We start from the raw sequence: 20,241 nt of genomic DNA, 5'->3' as shown, positions 1-20,241 counted from the left end.
GTGCCCCCAACCCTTTGTATAATGTGTAGTGGGAGCTGCAGGTGCTCAACACTGCCAATAATCAGGCCATATTTATGTAGATGTCAAAGGAAATGAACCTGTAAATAGTTACTACCAGGTATCAGGCTTGTGCAATGTGAGGCATCCTGTGGACTCACAGTAGTAAACATTATTCCTGGAATTAAGTGTTCGCAGGATCAGGCTCTAAATATAGATTTGGATGCCTAATTTAAGATGCTCAAATTTGAACATATTGGCCTTTGTTTTCAATATTCTGGTTTCCTGTTCATAGATGGAAGTAAGCAGAAAAGAAAAAGAGGGCTTGGAGTGTTTTAATCTGTAGATTAAAACAGGGACCCACAGATCTACTTTATCTCTACAACAGCATGCACGGTTCTCTACCTGACTGTAGAGTAGAGTTGTTAAATGATTCAGGTATTTTCTATTATTCCACACTGAAGCAGAGAAGGGTGTAGGAGAAGACAGCATACCATGTAGTTCTGTAGGGAATAGAGAAACTGGTGGAGTTTAGGGAAATGTTTTTTTTCCCTTAACACTGTAAATCCACGGCCTTTCCAGGGGATTAAGTAAAATGTAATTTTTTTCTTAAGTCTGAATAAATGGAAACTCCAAAGTGGGGTTTCCCCTTAGACTGAGTGGGGTTTCCCCTGACTCCGTCACTCTCTGAAACCTCTGTGCCCTAGGAAACTTGAATGCACACAGCAACAGCGTTGGAAGGAGTGTTTCTAAATCTGAATGCTGCCCGATTGGGGATCAGGAGGAAGCAGCCCACCTACCCTAAGGCCCCTTCCCATTGCTTAGGAAGATAAAGAGTTCCTGGCCATTAGCCAAAGACAGAAAATGGGCTTTTCATATCTCTCCTCCCCAGAATGCTGAGGAAAGAGTCCTCAGGATGTCCTGTTTTCCCCACCTCTCCAAAGAGGTCTATGCAGAGGGCCCCCAGCCCAACAGAAACGTCTCTGCCCCTCGCACTGCTTTGTGAAGGGGAGAGGAAATGCATTGCTGGAGAGCACTTAGCTCATGACTGCTGCTGAAAGTAGCTGCTGTCACTCTTAGCAGTAGCTGAGAAGTGGCTTTTTGCCAGCAGTAAATAGAACTTCAACCTGAACAGTTCAAGTTTCATTCAGATTTCAGAATTCAGACTGGTGGGGAGGGAGTCCTGTATTTCACACCATAAGTTCTCCCATCCTTACAGTTATTCTGTATCGAGCTACTGCACTAATCCTGTTTAACCATAGAACAGGAAGCAGTGAACCTGATTCTCCACTCACACCAGTTTAAAACAAGAGTAACTCCACTGAAGTCACAAGAATTACATCAGCGTAAAACTGGTGGAAATAAAATCAGAATTCAACCCCTAATGATGTTTATATAAATCTTCCTAAACTTATCGTACTTGAGAGGGGTAACGTTCTTGATGTTTAATGTATACCACAGAAAACAAATACTGGGTGAAATTCAGCATTAGAGAGAATTATTTTCCTTTACCAAAAATCTTTTATCGTTGTTTATAGTATACAGTATGAATTAGTGCTAGGAAAAATATAATCTCCTAAAATCCACTGTTAGAACTGCCATCCACCATATTATTTTTTATTAGAAATTGATTTAACCAAAAGCTTAAAAAAACCCTAGAGGAATTAACACTCTGACACTGTTTGCAGATGATATTCAAATTCGTTTTTATGAAGAGGATGAAAATGGTGGCGTATGGGAAGGCTTTGGAGATTTTTCTCCTACAGATGTACATAGGCAGGTAAGTGACCAAATAGCTGTCATTTGCTAATGGCTTTCAATTCTTTAGCTAGTAGGGCCCCATTTGAACTGATGGCTTAGTAGTGAAAGGCTCTAAATCCCAATACTAATTTTCGCAGTCACCATCTTCCCTCTGTTACTTCATAAGAATAAATATGACCCGGATTTATTTTAAACTGTAAATCATAGTGCCGATGAAAGGTAGAAACGCACTAAAAGGAAATTTGAAAACTATGGTGCAAAAGTAATGGTAAGGGAGAGATGTAAGGCATGTCTATGGAAAAATAGTACAGGGTAAAATGTCTCCAGACCTCCTACAGGAATACTAAGGACACCATGGGAAAAAAGATAAAGCAAGAGAGAAAAATACAATACCCACATGTATTATATATTCATGTATCATGTGACAATTCAAAGTTTTTAAAAGGCATTTAATCTGTAATTAGCTCCAAACTAGAAGTGAAAAATAAAACGTGAATTTATAGTTGTGGTAGCCTTCATGCAAGTGAGATATTCCTCTCAGCTGTAACTAACTAAAATTCCCCCAAATACAAAAAGTTAGATGTAAAGCAATATCTTATTTCAGAAAACTCTATTCCTGACAACCTGCTGATCAATGTTTTTCACAGTTTGCTATTGTATTCAAAACCCCGAAGTACAGAGATGTCAATATCACAAAACCAGCATCTGTTTTTGTCCAACTACGGCGGAAATCTGATCTGGAAACAAGTGAGCCAAAGCCATTTCTGTACTACCCAGAAATCAAAGGTAATTCATTTAACCTGTTCCATGCATTACAAAGGGGAAATATCCTGTTTGTGAAACAGCAGAGTCCTCATGTATTTCCTAATGTTGGGTAATGTTCTTGTTCTATGTTTTTTTACCTCTAGAAAATACTACACTTGTGTGCTCATATTGGGCAGAATTAATGGAAAAACTAGTCAGAATGTGTTTACTTTGATATTTTATGTTGGACTGTTGTGCAGTGAACACACAGGTCCCTACAAAGGATTAGTGCCAACAGGTATCTTATACACATAAAATGTATATATGCAGTAGGTGGTGCTTTTTTCCCCGGAGTCACTTCTGAAACAATACTAGAGGTTATTGTACTGCAGGTGCTGCCTTTCAGATGAAACATAAAACCAGGGTCCTGACTAGAGCTGGTGAGAAAATAGAAAATATATTTTGCATTTTTCTTTCATTGAAATTTTAGGAATGTTCTGACCAGCTCTAGTCCTGAGCACTTGTGTTCATCAAATAACCCCCGGCACCTTTTGCAAGAGGAAGGGTGGTGTGATTGGTGGGTTTTTTTAATTACAATATTGTAAATCTTTTAGATGAAGTGTAATAGTTGGAATCAGACCTGGTGACTATGTTGTTCAGTGTCAGGAAGCTTACCCACTGGATTAATACTTTTTAAAGACTTGCATGCTGTGAATTAATCTGACTGAATTATAAGGTTGTTCTTCGTGTTCATGTTAGCAGTAATAATAAATAGTAATAAAAATATTTGCATTATGGCAGAGCTCAGGGGTCCCAATCAGGGACCAAGGCCCGTTCTGCTCGGCATCATACTACGCAGATGTAATAAAAAGATAGTAGCTTACAATCTTAAACCCTGATCCAGTAGCATATGCACGTGTGCTTAACTTGAAGCACATGAGTAGTCTCGTTGAAGTCAATGACTACTCATGTGCTTTAAGGCATATACATAAGCATTTGCAGGATTGAGGATTTAGCTTGTGACAAGAGAAAATAGGTGGACAAAACAGAGACATGGGGGGGGAGTGTGTTATTTATATTTTGGTATAATAAGCAGCAGAAAGTGATGGTTGCTGAGAAATTTCCATGTTCGCTGGTGGATATTTGAATTTAGGTGAACACTATTTTTAGCATCCAGGAATTCCTTGCCCAAATTGTATAGAAACATTTTACAATGCTCCAGATTTAGCCCACCAATTTTGAGGCTGACTTTTTTTGTAGTTTTTAGAGGGGTGAAAATAATTGAATGATGATTTCTGTAAATGCCTTTTCATAAACTCTGTCCAACATATTATGAAGGCTGGCATTCAGGGATGGTATTCTAGCAACTGTACTCTGCTATTTCCCTGTTGAATAGTGCTCACATGAGCTCAGAAATGTATGTGTTTTTTATTTCCTGGGCCAGATTCATTAGCTGCTTTTTAGGGCTTTCTCTCTTCCTGGGTGTGAGTATATTTGATGCAGGTACACTTATCTACATACTGTATATGTCTGTAAATTGTGCATTCATATATAGACTATTCATTATATTGGTTCATATGTTCAATACTTGGGTTTGATGCATTGATTGATACTGTTCTGCATGCAGTTTCCTTATCACACTTGGCATATGCCTGTTAGGAATTATTACATTGTTTGTTAGGGGATATTTTTTTCTTTCCTCAACAGTGTTGCTGGGCTTCCTCTTTGCTAGAATTTTTATGTCACTTTTTGACAGCTCCTCTTTTCATGATGTTTCATTTTCTGTATGTTTAACTTTAGAGTGCTGTTTTTTTCCCCAGAGTCTTCGGGATTTTTTTGATGGAGCTGGGGATTCTGTTTTACCTTTATTTGTTGTACTTTGTGTAAGGCTAGTTCTCCTGCTACTGACCTGCTTGGGTTTTTTATGTCTTGCTTTAAACTCATTTTTCTTTATGGCCTTTCTAGTACTAAAGTATGCTTCATTTCAGTTGGACCCTGATTCATCGCCAAAACATGTGGCCTCTTTCTAAAGTGCATTTGCTTGGGAGAGAAAATTGCCCTTTTGTTCCCAATGGGTAAATTTTCAAAAGCGTATAAGTGACTTAGGAGCCTAATCCCATTTTCAAAAGTGATTTAGGCACTTAGATATGTCTGCCATGTCCAGTCCCAGTCATCTGTATTTGGGTATTGTGGCACCAGTTATAGTATTAGAGAAGCTGTATGGACTTGTGTGCGTGATTTTGTCTTTGGTTCTGTGGTCTGTCTGAGAATGTTGCTTGGTTTGTTACTTATTGGAATGTTTCACCAAGTCTTGCTGTACAAAAATGATTTGCTGTTTGGAGCTGAAAAAGTTTACCCTACTTACAGCACTTCTGATTTCCCCTTAAACTATTGTTTTTTAGTAATGCATTCAGTACCAATGTTCTTTTTTGTCCCCAGCTGATGATAGAAGTGACTCATCCTCTCCTTTTGTTGTTTCTCTTTCATTCTCTCCCTCACCCCAAAACACAGATAAAGAAGAAGTTCAGAGGAAGCGACAGAAGCTTATGCCTAATTTTTCTGATGGTTACGGTGGAGGCAGTGGTGCCGGAGGTGGAGGGGGTGGAATGTATGGAGGCGGAGGAAGTGGTGCTGGCTCAGGTAAAGAGAAAAGATAATTGATCTGAAGCATAAGCTTTAAATTGTAACATGTGTAGTTTGTCCCTCTAAGTCATAGAGAAAGGACGTGCTTATTTGTTATTGAAATTGACATGGCGAATCTCTGTATTTCTATAGGTATAGACGGCCTGAATCTCATTTCACTTACTTTGATGTGGAACCAGTGTAACTCCATTGACTTCAGTGAAGTTACTCCTCATTCTTACTGGTGTGAAATGAGAATCAAAGTTGTAATGTTTTCCGTAAATCCATTCTTTCCTGTGGGAGGCCACATAACCCCCTCATTATTTTTCTTCCTTGAGGTTGTATGTCACAGATTGTTTCCTTCTGGCCAAGGAAGACTGGGCAGAAATCCTTCACACCCCATCATTGTCAATGCCAATTAGTTAATGGCAGTCGCTGTTGAGAAATTCGAGGTGGGGGGCTCAGGGCAGGGGATTGGGGTGCAGGGTTGGGGTGTGGACTTACCTCCGGTGGCTCCTGGTCAGCGGTGCAGCCGGGGTGCAGAGGCAGGTTTCCCGCTTGTCCAGGCACCGCGGACCACGCTGCACTCCAGAAGCGGCCGGCAGCAAGTCGGGCTGCTAGGTGGAGATGCACAAGCGGCTTTGCGTGACTCTTGCCTGCAGGCACCACCCCCCACCCCCGTTCCCATTGGCCGGGAACCGGCCAATGGGAGTGCAAAGCCGGTGCTCAGGGTGGGGGCAGCGCACGGAGCCCCGAGGCCCCACCATCTAGAAGCCAGACCCACTGCTGGCCGCTTCCAGGGTGCAGCACAGTGTTGGAGCAGGTAAGCACTAGCCTGCCTTAGCTGGGCAGCACCGCCAACAGGACTTTTAACGTCCAGGTCGGCAGTGCTGACCTGAGTGACCCAGTATCTGACATGCCATGACCCAGTACTGGGTCATGACCCAAAGTTTGAAAAATGCTGGTCTAAAGCACGTTATCAGAATAAAAATCCATTATAACTACATTACTTACAATTATTCAGGCAGCATGCCAAGCTGTTCGTTGAGCAGTAGAAGTGGTATGCTACCTCTTAAATTCTGAGAACTGCAGAGATAGAGAATGCGGCTAGCCAGGCGTCTAGACTTTCATTTGATTGACATAGAGATAGGAGGTGGGGCTTTCATCCGGAACATGTTATTTTAGTAGGGTGGAAAATCCAAAGGACAAAATACTAAAGGAGCGGCACATGAAATAGTGCTTTTGTCTGAGCATTTGATTTTCACTGTATTGCTTGTTTTTGATCTGGAGAATAATTCCAGTGATTCTTTTTCCTTTTACATTGCTGTTGTTTTTAGGGTACGGTTATCCCTCCTATGGGTATTCTGCGTATGGAGGCATGCCTTTCCACCCAGGCACCACAAAGTCTAGTGCTGGAATGAAACATGGTAAGAAACAGAATAGCATGGTTGCCACAGTAATCTTTAGTTTACCATCTTTGCTTCACTAATCAGCAATTACTGTTAATGACTACCAAAGTGATGGAGCTTGGTCGTTCTAAACTGGACTCAAACAGGATTAAAATATGTGTGTAAACACTCACATGTGTTTACAGTGATCACTAAACGTCAGCATTAGCCAACAGAACCCCTCACTGCTGTCCCAAATACCACAGTTTCCCCTATGATTAGAATAGACAATAATTAGATGGCAAATGCTGACATCTTAATGGTGAACTATATATTCTATTGACTGGATTTGATGTTTATATGCAGCAAAAACTATTTTCCCCAAGGACTTAAAAATTGGCCAATGGACTGTGGCTTCTGTCATTATAGCCCACTGGAGGCCACTTTTTTAACCTGCGGAATATTTATTTTCCCTGAAAATGAAAAATTTCAGCCTTCAGAAAAACTGTATTATGTGATATCACATGACGTACCTGTTAAATGAGTACAAATAAACAGTGAGACATGTTTGTACATTGGCTAAGCACAATCAGTGGGATAGATGGTGTTAAAGTGACAGCACCCCAGAGAAAGCACTGAGAAGCATCCTGTTTCTGTGAAGCAAAATGCCTCTGAGGTGCCTTATTGCTCTGGGGGGAGAGTGATCTGCAATAGCTCTTTAAAAGATACTGCATTGTCCTTGCTCTTCCCCTCCCCTTTCCAGTGAGTTGTTCCCAACTGGCCCTTCCTCTCCCTATTGTCTGGCTGAGTTAAGGGAGAGCCACAGTCTGGCCCAACGTGATAAACATGCGTGGCCACCTGAAAAATTAAGTTAACAGTCAGGACAACTCATTCTTTGTGCCCAAAACCAGGGAAAATCAATTCAAACCCAAAAGCCCCAGAGCTTTGGTGAAAAAGACAGATGGGGCCATTTATTTCCAACATCTGTGAGATAAATTGTACGGTCTTTTACACCAATGTCAATCTGGAATAATCCTGTTGGCTTTGGTGGAGATACTGCAGACTTGTAACATTGCAACTGAGATCAGAATGCATCCCTACATTTATTGTTAGATAATTGGTTTGTTTAATTTTATACTTTAATATGGGGGTCGGCAAAGTGAAAATCTTAAATAACTTCAGAACAAGTTACATTTCTCTCTGTGTAATGAACTTGAGAGCAGTGACTCTGTAGCATTTATTGATATAGGTCCTGATCCAGTGCCAATTGAAGTAAATGGGCATCTTTCCATTGATTTCATTGGGGTGTGAATGAGACCCACAGAGCATTATCATTTGTACAAAAGAATCACAGTATCAAAAGACTAATGCTTTTCATTTATGTTGTAAGGAATTTCAAATGATATGGCTGAACAGGATGGGGAAAGCTGCAATAAGCACGACGACAAACCAGATATGAAACATAACACGACAGTGGAAATCACAGAGAGGAGGGAGTCCAGAGTTTGTAGTGGTGATAATAAGGAGGAGAATGTTACTTTGTCATGTACAGCTGGAGTAGCTGAAGCAGATTGTAGGTTACAGGGTAAGTGAACAAATCAGTCTATTTAGGGCCATTCATAGGGCCAATCTCGTATATGGGAGAAGTCTGTGTTAAGGACTGGAAATGTCACAAGTTCCCGCTCACAGAGTTTCCATCTTTGCAAGGGTGGGAGGGTTAAAATTTGCTCCTACTTGGAAATGGCAGGAGATCAGTCTCCTAAACCTGGGATCTTCCAAGATCCATGTATGCCAGTGCTATCTATCAGCCCTTGTGTCTCTGCACTGCCTCCCAATGTCTCTGTGATCCCATTGAAGTCCGTAGAATTACACAGTTTGTAAATCAGCAAAAGGTTTGGTCCTTGATATTTAACAGGCTTCATTGTACATGTGGAAAGGTGTTATTTCCAAGTATATAACTGTTGCATCATTGTTCCATGCAAATCTATTTCTAAATTGCATGCGGAGCATTTTATTAAATGTTTAATTTAATATAAACTGCATCCATTGCCAAATAAAGAATAAATTAAACAATCATATCAGCATTGCTTCACAGCCAAGTCTTTATACACAAAAAAAAAAAAGAAAAGAGAGAAGGAACGGTTGAAGGAAGTCTTTTTGTAGTAGGATAGCCCTCTGGAGATTACAAATGTACACCTTTGCCTTGTCAAGCTTCCTTTTGCTGACAGTCTGATCAGTCCATATTTTGAGGGTTAGATAGCCAGATTTTCAGACGTCTTGAGTGCCCATAACTCCCATCAAAGTCAACATCTATGAAAACCAGGCCATATGTGTCTTAGATCATTCACTGGAGACATGCTGTTGGTTGGTTGTTATAATAGAAATGACAGATAAGGAACTTGCTTTCCCTGTCCCATGTATAATGCGTTATGTAGCTCTTTCATGCAGAATGCTCCTCCTTTCTGGAATGGAGAAAGGGATATATTATGTTGTGTGCTGGTTTCATTATGTGTCATTTACTATAACAATTAGACAGACATTGGATTGGGAAAACAAGTTCACACAGTAATAGGGTTTCAGTATTGAAGCCTTCCGTAGGTGGCTTCTTGGCACTTGAGAGATCATGTGGTTCCCTTGAGAGAAATTGCTGCTTGCTGGCTCTGAGAGTCAACTCCTGGGTTAGTTCAGGAAACAAAACTAGTAATTGATGGGTGTGCACTTGTGTGAGGGCGTGATGTTGTCTGTCTGTTTCCAATGAAAGGAAGGGCTTGGATTGTTGAATCTAATGGTTGAGTAATAGACAGCACATCAGGAAGCTGATGATTATTTCTTTATCAATTATACCAAAATAAAAAGGAGAGAAACAGGGACTCCAATTTGTGTGAAGAATATATGCAGAAGAATTGGGTCTGTGAAGTGCACCCATTGAATGTAATCTGCACAGTTTTGACAACTGGGTTTAAAGGAAATGTATCTTCTCTTATTCCGGTGACAATGTAGTAGGCCTTTTCCCAGAGCTCATTATGACAAACCAATGAGGTTTAGTGTCCTGCTTATACAAAAATCTGGAACAGAGTTTGATGAGAAAGAGACCATGTTGCTTGTGGTGCCCTATCTTGACACACATGTTGTGTGTTGATTGCGTTAGCATTAGACACTAAATCTGTTCTTTAGTGCTGAGAGATAGTAATAAGTTATAATTGTCGGGCTAATGATGTGTCTACAGGACCCACTGTCCTCAGCTAGTTGGAATGTCAGCCTGACTCGGGTATCACAGAATCATAGAATATCAGGGTTGGAAGGGACCTCAGGAGGTAATCTAGTCCAACCCCCTGCTCAAAGCAGGACCAATCCCCAGACAGATTTTATAATTATGTAACCCCTAGAGCATGACCTACAAAAAGAACACAGGCATTAATACTGACCACAATTGAAGAGTCCCTTTTATTCCAAGCATTACAGTGTTATTTTTTACATAGCAAAAGGTCCTGAATTCCTTTCCTCAATGTACACGTGTGTGTTTTAGCTGGCAACTACTGTTTTCCTTGCTTGCTCATACTAATTTATTACAAGGTCCCATGAAATCTCACTTCAGAACGGTTAGGAATATAGACTGTCTGGTACAATTGACAGTCCTCTCCAGAATGGTAAATGTGGTTTGAAAGTTCATCTCGCCTCACCCTCTTCCCCATATTCCCATTGAATTGGAGCTGTGGATTTTATTTGGTCAGCAGTTTGTGACTTGGTTCCACTGATGACATACGCAAATCTTTCTTTCCTTTTTTTTCCCTGTAGTGTATTGGGTAATTGAAATTGCTGTGGTTATGTTGCTTTGACTCTAATCTGAAGATGTTGTTTAATTTAAAAATTCTCTTTGATGTATTTATGAGAGGAGGAAAGATGGTATAATCTTGCGGTTAAGGTACAGGACTGGCCGTTGAGACATGAGCTTGATTCTTGGCTCTACCACAGATTTTCTGTGTGACCTTTGACATCAGTTAACCTTCCTTTGCCTCAGTTTCCTCATTTAAACTATGAAGGTGATGTGTCGTGAGGCTACATTTATTAATGTTTGTAGAGCAATTTGAGATGCTGAGAATGAACCACAGAAACATGAAGTATTTCAAAGTTCTGTGAGCAGGCTCTCTTCCCAAACTGCTCTCAAATATAATCCACTAGTATGCATAGTTCAAATTTACCCCCTTTACAGAGTGCAGCTCAAGTCTTCTCCCCAGATGTGGTTGCTCCTAGGATTCCTCTCCCCTGACTATTCAGCCCATACACTAGTTCATCTTTCTAGAGAGCCACTACCTCCATCTTTACATCTATATGTGGTAATTAGCTGTAGGAGCCTCTGTGAGTCAGCAGAATGTACTTAACAGTATGCGCTTAACATTCCCCAGGCAGAATCAACACCTGCTGAATGGTGTGAAGTGCTTCAGGAAAACACTGCCAGCCTGTTACAAGCCCCACACCTGTTGTGTTATATCTGGACATTGCACTGAGATACTTTGTAACTCTGATGAACGCAATGATTTGTGTTGCAGATGATCTGTTCCTGGAGAAGGCAATGCAGCTTGCTAAACGTCATGCCAATGCTCTTTTTGACTATGCTGTAACTGGTGATGTGAAGATGCTACTAGCTGTTCAGAGACATCTTACTGCCGTCCAGGATGAAAATGGTGACAAGTAAGTCACTACTGGGTGAGGCCTGGATTTATTGAGTTGAACAGTTCTGTCCCTTATTCCACAGGAGTGTGATCAGCTCATTCTTGTCATCAGCTCTTGGGGGCAGTCATGGATCATTGCGGTAGGAGTTTACTAATCAGATAAATATTTTTCACCATCACATCCCTACCTGCCCATCGCCTCAACTTTTAGAGTCTTCCCTCATTACATCTCCAAGGATGTCATTCATTACAATAAATTCATGTAGCACAGTATTTATTATTACCAATCCAGTTAATTCGTGTTTGTAAAGCACCTTGAGATTCTTGGCTTTAAATCACTAAGGCACAAAGGACTATTCTTATTATGCATGACCCTTCACTGTGGGCACTGAGGGTGAAATCCAGCTCAGTGCAGAGGGCCCACACAACACCCTGCACTCCATTTAATCCCATATTCTAAAGTGGAGCTTAAAGTGCAGTTTGTTGTTCAATGAAAAGTGACTTTGTAGAAATAATATCATGGGGTTCCATGCTGATTGTCTCTCAGTGAGACCACACACAATTTTCTCAGTTTATTCCCCTGATCACCAGTAGTAAAAATTCTGTAGACCTAAATTTTGCCCTCGCTTATACCCGTACAGTCCCATTGCCTTCAGCGGTTGCACAGATGTAAGTGGCAACAGAATCTGGCTCTGTAGTCGGAACTTATTTAGCAATCCTGTTTGATCATGTGTGAGCCAAAGTAGAATCCAATTCACTCCTCCTCAGTTGCATTGACTCCGCAGTGCTAAAAGGAATAAAATGTAGTGAGAAACCTACTTTTTCAAAACTAAATTCAGTAGATGCAACTCTGAATACAGGCCAAGAGCAAATCTACTGAATAAGAAATTACCATGTTTCCACTGCAACTTTTCAAAGGATGACTGTATTTTAAATGGCATGATGGGCTTGGGCTGGTGATTTCCTCTAAATTGAAGCGTAACACACTGTAGAAGCTGTTCAGAGCTGACATTCTGTAGCTGCCACATGAGAAATTACACTTGACAAATACATACTATCAAGTGTTTTGATAACCTAGTGGAAGGCTGCTGTTTTTGTTCCAGTTTCTGTGAAAATGGATTTCAGATTACTGAAAAAGCAAGGAACATTAAGTGTTTCAAAATGATACCTAATTTATTATTAGAGACAGTGGTTTATTTTAAAGCACTTGGCTTGCCCAATTTTGGGCAATCCAATTTCTGTTTTGAAGACAACAGGAATAAGAATGAGCAGGAACCAGCAATAAAATTGTTAGAACTTTTGGTGATAAATTTTCTGGATGAAATGAGTTGTTAGTCTCAGTCCAGTTCCCAGTTAACTTATTGACAGTTTCAGCAAAGGCAAAGAACTGAATGATCCATGGAAAATAAACTACCTAGAGGCAGTCCTTCTGGATCAAGATTGTGACCCATGACGTGGGAGCTTACACTGCTGCCCCCATGCTGTAGCTGTCATGGGGATAAATAGTAGATTTCAGTCTCCGGGATCTTGAGACCTAGTTCCTTTCCTGAGTGCTCAGTTCATATACACACTTCAGAAATATCAAATAAAATAGCAAACTCTTGATTGTGGCTGCCAGCTTTCTTGCAAGAGTTGTTTTACAGCACAGAACTACAGACTCGAGGATCAATGCCCATCGTCTTTCTACTAAAATCTGATAACAAATCTGATTGCCTTTAATAAAAATATGTAACTGATGAAAGTATCTTTAAATGACCCTAATTTTTTTTAAATATTTTGAATTTGAATTCTGAGATAAAAATAAAAACTCCTTTAATAAATTCAGTAACACACTTCAAGAAAGACAATTGTACTGAATACCCACAATTCCCTGGATATCTGGTGGCCTTGTGACCTTGTGCCTCGCACTGTAGTGCCAAAAGATACATTATTAAAGCTGCCCACCTTATTAGACCATTCAATGAATTAGTGGATTTTTCACGGAATATATATTCAACAATTCTTTACAGAGCTAATTACAGTTACAGGGTAGAATAATAATATTAGGAGAAGGAAAGAGAAATAAGGAATGAAGGGCAAAGGAGAAGCAGTATGTTTGAGATATGAATGTAGGCAGACTGTCAGTGTTATAAGAAGTCTGTTCCATTTGGGAAGAGCTGCAGAGGAGGCAGCTCTTGTATAGGAGTGGCGAGACTGTAAGAGGAGGCCAGTGCTAGACAAGTGGAGAAAGAAAGGGAAGAAGTAGCACAGTATTGCCAACCCCAAATGTTCTAAATTAATGAGCCAGCCCCCCCCCCCCCCAAATCATGAGATTGGCTTTAAATAGTACATCTGGGGAGGGGGTATTTACCTTCTGATTTCTGAACTTTTTGGGTGCACTACAGTCACTGTTTCAAACTTTCCTCCACAACCATGAGGGCGAGAAACTTTGTTTTTAATTAAAGCTCAGATTTGCCCTTATTAGAATGACTTCAGGAGCTGGGGACTTAAGTAATATTTTATATATTGCAAGAGACACAGTAAAACCTGAGAGTCAGCCACAGAAGAGAGGTTCAGAAATTAGACCAGAGCAAGTCCAGGCAGTGTTTCAAAACAAGGACGACAGTTTTGAACTGAATCTGGAAATGAACGGAGGGGCTGTTTAAGGTATTTTACAGTTTGGGTGATAGGATTGTACTTCTTTGATGCTGTTACAATGTCGAGAGAGCTGGGACTTGGGAAGAGAGTAGAAAATGGAGTTATAATAGACTGAGTGGTCTTGTCTTGTGTGGTCACTTACATATTAAAGGGTTTTTCCCTTGGGCGTGACATCTCCAGCTAAGTTTGAGTCTGGGGGGTCCTTAGTCACCTTCTTTATGAAAATGAAGACAAGAAAAAATGACAAAGTTGGGGAAATCCCCATGGGAAAATCTGCTTTAGTTACACAGAATCCTGTGGAAATTCTGTATGCAAGTTCTGAAAGTGTGAAACTTTTCATGTGCTTTATGCTTCTAAAACAGTGGTGGGCAACCTCCGGCCCGTGAGCCGCAGGTTGCCCACCACTGTTCTAAAATATTCCAGGCTTTTTAACACACTGTAAATCAGTGTCTCTATGATCCAAAGCTTGCTATAAATAATACTAGATTTGGAGTAGGAGTCACATTTACACTCATGCCGTCACATTCCCCACACTGGTTCTGTGCTAATTTTGAATTAAAATTAACAACTAGGTTATTGATTGAAAAGTTTAAAGAGGGAGGGAATAATCTTCTTTATACAATACACTGTCTTTTAAATACCACTCTATTTTGTGCACTAAGGCAGGTATTTAAGCCTTGGATTTCAGATGTGAAACCTCATTTCCACTGAAATCAATGGGAATCCTAATACCTTTGAGGATCTGGACCTTAGAGCCCAATTGAGCTGTCAGGACAATAAATGGAAAAACACCTGTTGTTGTCAATGGGAATTGGATCAGAACCTTATTAAAAATTGTTTGATTTCTGCAATTAAAGTGAACTTGGTTTTGTTTGGTTTCATTTCAGTGTCCTTCACTTAGCAATTATCCACCTTCATTCTGAGCTGGTGAGAAACCTCTTAGAAGTGGTGCTGGATTTTAATTCTGATGACATCATCAATATGAGAAATGACCTTTATCAGGTATGCCAGAATGCAGTGATAAGTGATGTTAATCATTCAACTGGTAACAGAAATTTTCTGCAACTTATTTTTTCCTTTTATCTATCACACAAAACCCAAGTAAAACTATAATGCAAACAGTTCAAAAATTCATAGACGGTGGGACACAATGACGGACTGAAAGGTGGTAACAGAGCGTGCATACTCTTATTGGTGCATATGTGTAACTTCAAGCATTGTTACGGAATATGTGTTTATTGTAGAACAGAACCCATATTTTATGCCATTTATCGTGTTTTCTGTTCAGTCTCTTTTTACCAGGCTTCTCTGTTACTAAACTAGTGGTATCAATCGTGGTGTGCCAACCTTGTCAACATGTTTTGAGCTTTCAAATGCCATGCTCCTTCAGGCTGGCGGATCAGTTGCTGGGTCACGTATAGGCAGAAGGGGGCATGTGTAACAAATAATGCACTTTAAAGTAGCCACTTCAAGTCAATATCAGCACCCAGAAATAAAGCTCAGAGATTCCCCTTTCCTTTCCTGGTTCACATGTGCAAAAAGAGAGATGCTTAACCCCATACTCTCTTCATTTAGAGAAGAATTGTTAGGTCCTGGAAGCATGAGCCTGAAACTTTCACATCCCCAGCCCAGACATGTTCTAGAAAGAACTGTGGAAATCCTCCTATAAAGGGTATGTTTCCATATCCCCTACTATAAACACAAAAGGTCTATGCCTGCTAGGAAAAACACATAATACTCCCCTGGTAGAGGTGCACCAATGGTAGCAAGAAAGAAGAGCAGACAAGGCTTTGTTACTGTTTTATCTAACCGCTCAGAGCTGCACCAGTAAAGCGTTTCAGGTCTGATTTTTCCCTATTTAGATAAGCCCAAAGGGCTTGATTTTTCACTGTCTTGTGCCTTTTGTAGTTATTTTCACTGGTGTAAAGTGAGTCTAACATTGGTGTAAATGAGTGGAGAATTCTGGCTTGATAGTGTTTTACACCCACTCCCTTTCTACAGGTAGAATGGCTATACAAGGAACAAGACAGTAGTAGGTATCAGGTTCTTAGCATCTACAACAATCCCTATTTAAACCTTCAAAGTCTCCTTAGAGTGGGTATTTTGTAAACCAAAAGCTGGAGAGGGTGAAATACTTTAAATCTACAGTATGGGCTGGGACTTCATGACAATATAAATATATTAGAAATGGATTCATACATGTGCTCCAGAAATAACTAACAACTCCAGACGGTGTTTCTGTACTGATGATTCTGGTGACATTCACAAACAACTGTAGCCTCACCCCTGTAGTTTACATTATCACTAGACTCTTGGGATGGAATTAATCATTTTTTATGCATAGTTGAGTATATTCCTTAATATAGTAATCAGAATATGAAATTGGATTTGGGCTAGATTTTGCTTTTGTATTATATGATATTATATTTTATATTTTTTAAAGGCTAAGAATCTGATTTCCCTCACAGTAAGAAGACTCACTGTACAAATACAATAATATCTGTAAAAAAGGTTAAGCATGATGCTGTTTACCACCAGAATGTCACTGCTGCAGTATACAGTCCCTCCTGTTGAAGTATGAACACAAATCTTAGTTAGAGGCAGTAAAAGCCTTGAAGTCTAATGTTGGGGTTGCAGCTGGTAGCATTGTCATACTAATGGAGAACATGCAAATTACATCATCTACCTAGACAGACATTATGTAAATGCAACATTCTTCTGTGCTTTGTCAGTTTTTAAAAAGAAAACAGCAGATTTACATTTAATATGCCTAGTCATTTTAAAGGATTTAGGGGACATCACCATGGAGTTTTTCCTAGGAATGGAATCAGCAGAGTGGTTCAGCTACAGATGGGAAGGCTGGATTTGGGTTTATACTCCCTGTGTGACACAGAACTCAGGTCTTTTTGGGTCCAGGCAAGCACAGGGATTGGTTTTAGGCCAGAGAATCCACTTCCACGTGGATCCTTTCATTTCCTCAGTCCTCCACCCTGTGCAACTCCCTAAAAGCTCGACTACTTGGTCTGGACAATAGGAAGTGGATTTGCCTCTTAGAACCCAGTCCTTGCACACACAAAGCTCCCATTGACTTCACTGGGAGTTTTGAGAGCCTGAGAAATGAATGATCAGGCACTTAATCTGAATGCTCATACTGGGCTATGGGGATTTTATGTCCTTTAAGTACAAGTATGAATCATGTTCACAGTTCAGTGGAAGGAAATATATACTAGTTTGCATCTAGTATTTCAATGATCGTAGTAGCTTTTTGTGTAAGAATAAAACATTAAAATTATGGATCACTGTGAGTAATTTTTAAGAGGCTTCTATGAAAATGACATATATGTTGCTCACTTTCTTGTGGTTACTTCTCCCTCCCTTTTCTAGGCACCATTGCACTTGGCAGTTATCACAAAGCAGGCAGATGTGGTAGAGGACTTGCTAAGGGCTGGAGCTGATGTCAGCCTTCTGGATCGACATGGCAATTCTATCTTGCATCTAGCTGCCAAAGAAGGAGATGACAAGATTTTAAATATACTCCTTAAGCATGAGAAGACATCTCCAATGATCAACCATTCAAATGGGGAAGGTACGGAAGGATCACAGCGATTTTTCGTATTATCTCTTGGACAAGCATATTAATTATGCTTCCAGTTCCACATGCAGGGCCAGTTAGACAGAATTGCAGGGTCTCAATGTTCAGGGAGATTATGGTGTTTGGAGGAGGGATTTAGGTTTAGTAGGAACTGGAGAACCTTTTGGGAAAGAAGGAGCCTATATAGGAAGGATGGGCTCCACCTAAACCAAAACAGAACCAGATTGCTGGCATGTAAAATTTAAAAAATCATAGAGGAGTTTTTAAACTAAGGGCTGGGGAAAGCCGACAGGTATGAAGGAGCACACGGTTGAGACAGACACATCCCTTAGGGAAGGATTTATTAAAGAGGATACTCTGTATCCTAGTAAAGAGGAGACGGTAGAAGTTGATGAAGTACAGGTAGGAACTGAAGAGAAACAGTCAAACAAAAAGAAGTCCCATTCAATTACATCACATGAAGGCAGAAAATTAAATGTTAACAAATTGTATAAGTTGTTCTATACAAATTCAAGAAGTCTAAATAGTAAGATGGGTGAACTTGAATGCCTGTTATTAAATGAGGATATTTATATAACAGGCATCACAGAAACTTGGTAGAATGATGGTAATCAATGGGACATAGTAATACCAGAGTACCAAATATATAGGAATGACAGAGTAGGTTGTACTGGTAGGGACCGGGGCACTCTATGTGAAAGAAAGCATAGTCAAAAATAGTAAAAATCTTAAATAAATCAAACCGTACCATAGAATCTCTATGGATAGAAATCCCATGCTTGAATAATAAGAGTATAGCAGTAGGAATATACTACCAACCACCTGACCAGAATGGTGACTGTGATTGTGAAATGCTCAGGGAGAATAGAGAGGTTACAAAAACAGAAAACCTAGTAATAATGGGGGATTTCAACTATCCCTATATTGACTTGGAACATTTAACCTCAGGATGGGATGTAGATATAAAATTTCATTGTACTCTTCAGTAGTGACAATGAACTGACATTAGAATAACTGTTGCTACACCTAAGAGTTTATGGACAATCTGGATTAATGGAATACATGGCACTGGGCTATAGAAATTTAGGGGGCCCTAGTTGTTATGGCATAATGTATGATATCTGATACATTAAATATTACAGGAGACTAAGGTCCAGGTTTTATAAAGACAAGCCATTGTCCAGGCCTTTTAAGAACATAAGAACGGCCATACTGGGTCAGACCAAAGGTCCATCCAGCCCAGTATCCTGTCTGCCGATAGTGGCCAATGTCAGGTGCCCCAGAGGGAGTGAACCTAACAGGTAATGATCAAGTGATCTCTCTCCTGCCATCCTGCCTGACAAACAGAGGCTAGGGACACCATTCCTTACCAATCCTGGCTAATAGCCATTAATGGACTTAATCTCCATGAATTTATCCAGTTCTCTTTTAAACCCTGTTATAGTCCTAGCCTTCATAACCTCCTCAGGCAAGGAGTTCCACAGGTTGAAAGATCATTTTATTATCAGTTCAAATTTCCATTATATTTTATCTTTAGGATATTAGAATCTTATTGCTTTAACTAGTTTATTTCTTTTTTCTTTGGAAGGGATTAAAGAGAGTCACTGTTCTTTATAATACACAGAAAATGTATTTTTAACATGTGCATTCCTATTAAAGGTTTTTAAAAGTGGCACCATTCTAGACACCATTAATGATTGCTTCTTGGAGCAGCTAGTTTTGGAACCCATAAGTGGGGAGAGACAATTCTTGATTTAGTCCTAAGTGGCGCACAGGATCTGGTCAAGAGGTGACTATAAGTGAACCTCTCCGTAGTGACAACTATAGTGTAGTTAAATGCAACATCCTTGTAGGGGGGAAATACCAAAGAAACCCACCACAGTAGCATTTAACTTCAAAAAGGGCAACTACACAAAAATGAGGAGGCCAATTAAACAGAAATTAAAAGGAACAGTCACAAGAGTGAAATGCCTGCAAGCTGCATGGGAACTTTTAAAAAACATCACAATAGAGGCTCAAACTATAGGTATACCCCAAATTAAAAAAAACAAACAGTAAGTGGACCAAAAAAATGCCACCACGGCTAAACAACAGAGTAAAAGAGACAGTTGGAGAAAGAAAGGCATCTTTTGAACATTGGAAGTCAAATCCTATTGAGGAAAATATAAAGGAACATAAAATCTGGCGAGTTAAATGTAACGTTGTAATTAGGCAAGCCAAAAAAGAATTTGAAGAGCAACTAACAGAAGACACACAAATTTATAGCACAAATTTTGTTTAAGTACATCAGAAACAGAAAGTCTGCCAAACAGTCAGGAGGGCCACTGGACAATCAAGGTACTAAAAGAGCACTCAAGGAAGACAAGGCCATTGCAGAGTAGCTAAATGAATTCTTTGCATCAGTCTTCACTGCAGAGGATGTGATAGAGATTCCCACATCTGAGTCATTCTTTTTTTAGGTGACAGATCTAAAGAACTGCCCCAGATTGAGATGTCAATACAGGAGGTTTTGGAACAAATTGATAAATTAAACAGTAATAAATCACTAGGACCAGATGGTATTCACCCAAGAGTTCTGAAGGAACTCAAATATGCAATTACAGAACTACTAACTGTGGTATATAACCCATCATTTAAATCACCCTTTGTACCAGATGACTGGAGGATAGCTAATGTAATGCCGATTTTTTTAAAAAGTCTCTAGAGGCAATCCTGGCAATTACAGACTGGTAAGCCTAACTTCAGTACCAGGCAAATTATTTGTGACTATAGTAAAGAAAAGAATTATCAGACACATAGATGAACATGGTACGTGGAGAAGAGTCAACAT

At 39.9% G+C, this 20,241-nt stretch overlaps 1 protein-coding gene across 1 annotated transcript in view; it reads left to right on the top strand.

Annotated features, from left to right (window-relative positions):
- Positions 1-20,241, top strand: part of NFKB1 (nuclear factor kappa B subunit 1) — a 60,396-nt gene that overhangs the window by 30,664 nt on the left and 9,491 nt on the right. The window contains exons 9-16 of the mRNA XM_065404850.1: positions 1,686-1,777; positions 2,406-2,544; positions 5,014-5,142; positions 6,462-6,551; positions 7,903-8,097; positions 11,060-11,201; positions 14,707-14,821; positions 17,204-17,405. Coding sequence (XP_065260922.1) covers positions 1,686-1,777; positions 2,406-2,544; positions 5,014-5,142; positions 6,462-6,551; positions 7,903-8,097; positions 11,060-11,201; positions 14,707-14,821; positions 17,204-17,405 — 1,104 coding nt within the window. The remainder of the gene's footprint in view (positions 1-1,685; positions 1,778-2,405; positions 2,545-5,013; positions 5,143-6,461; positions 6,552-7,902; positions 8,098-11,059; positions 11,202-14,706; positions 14,822-17,203; positions 17,406-20,241) is intronic.

Source organism: Emys orbicularis, chromosome 5 (genome assembly GCF_028017835.1).
Source record: "Emys orbicularis isolate rEmyOrb1 chromosome 5, rEmyOrb1.hap1, whole genome shotgun sequence".
Classification (NCBI taxonomy): Eukaryota; Metazoa; Chordata; order Testudines; family Emydidae; genus Emys; species Emys orbicularis.
Note: the sequence above shows the minus strand (reverse complement) of the source record. Positions and strands in the feature narration are given on the sequence as shown.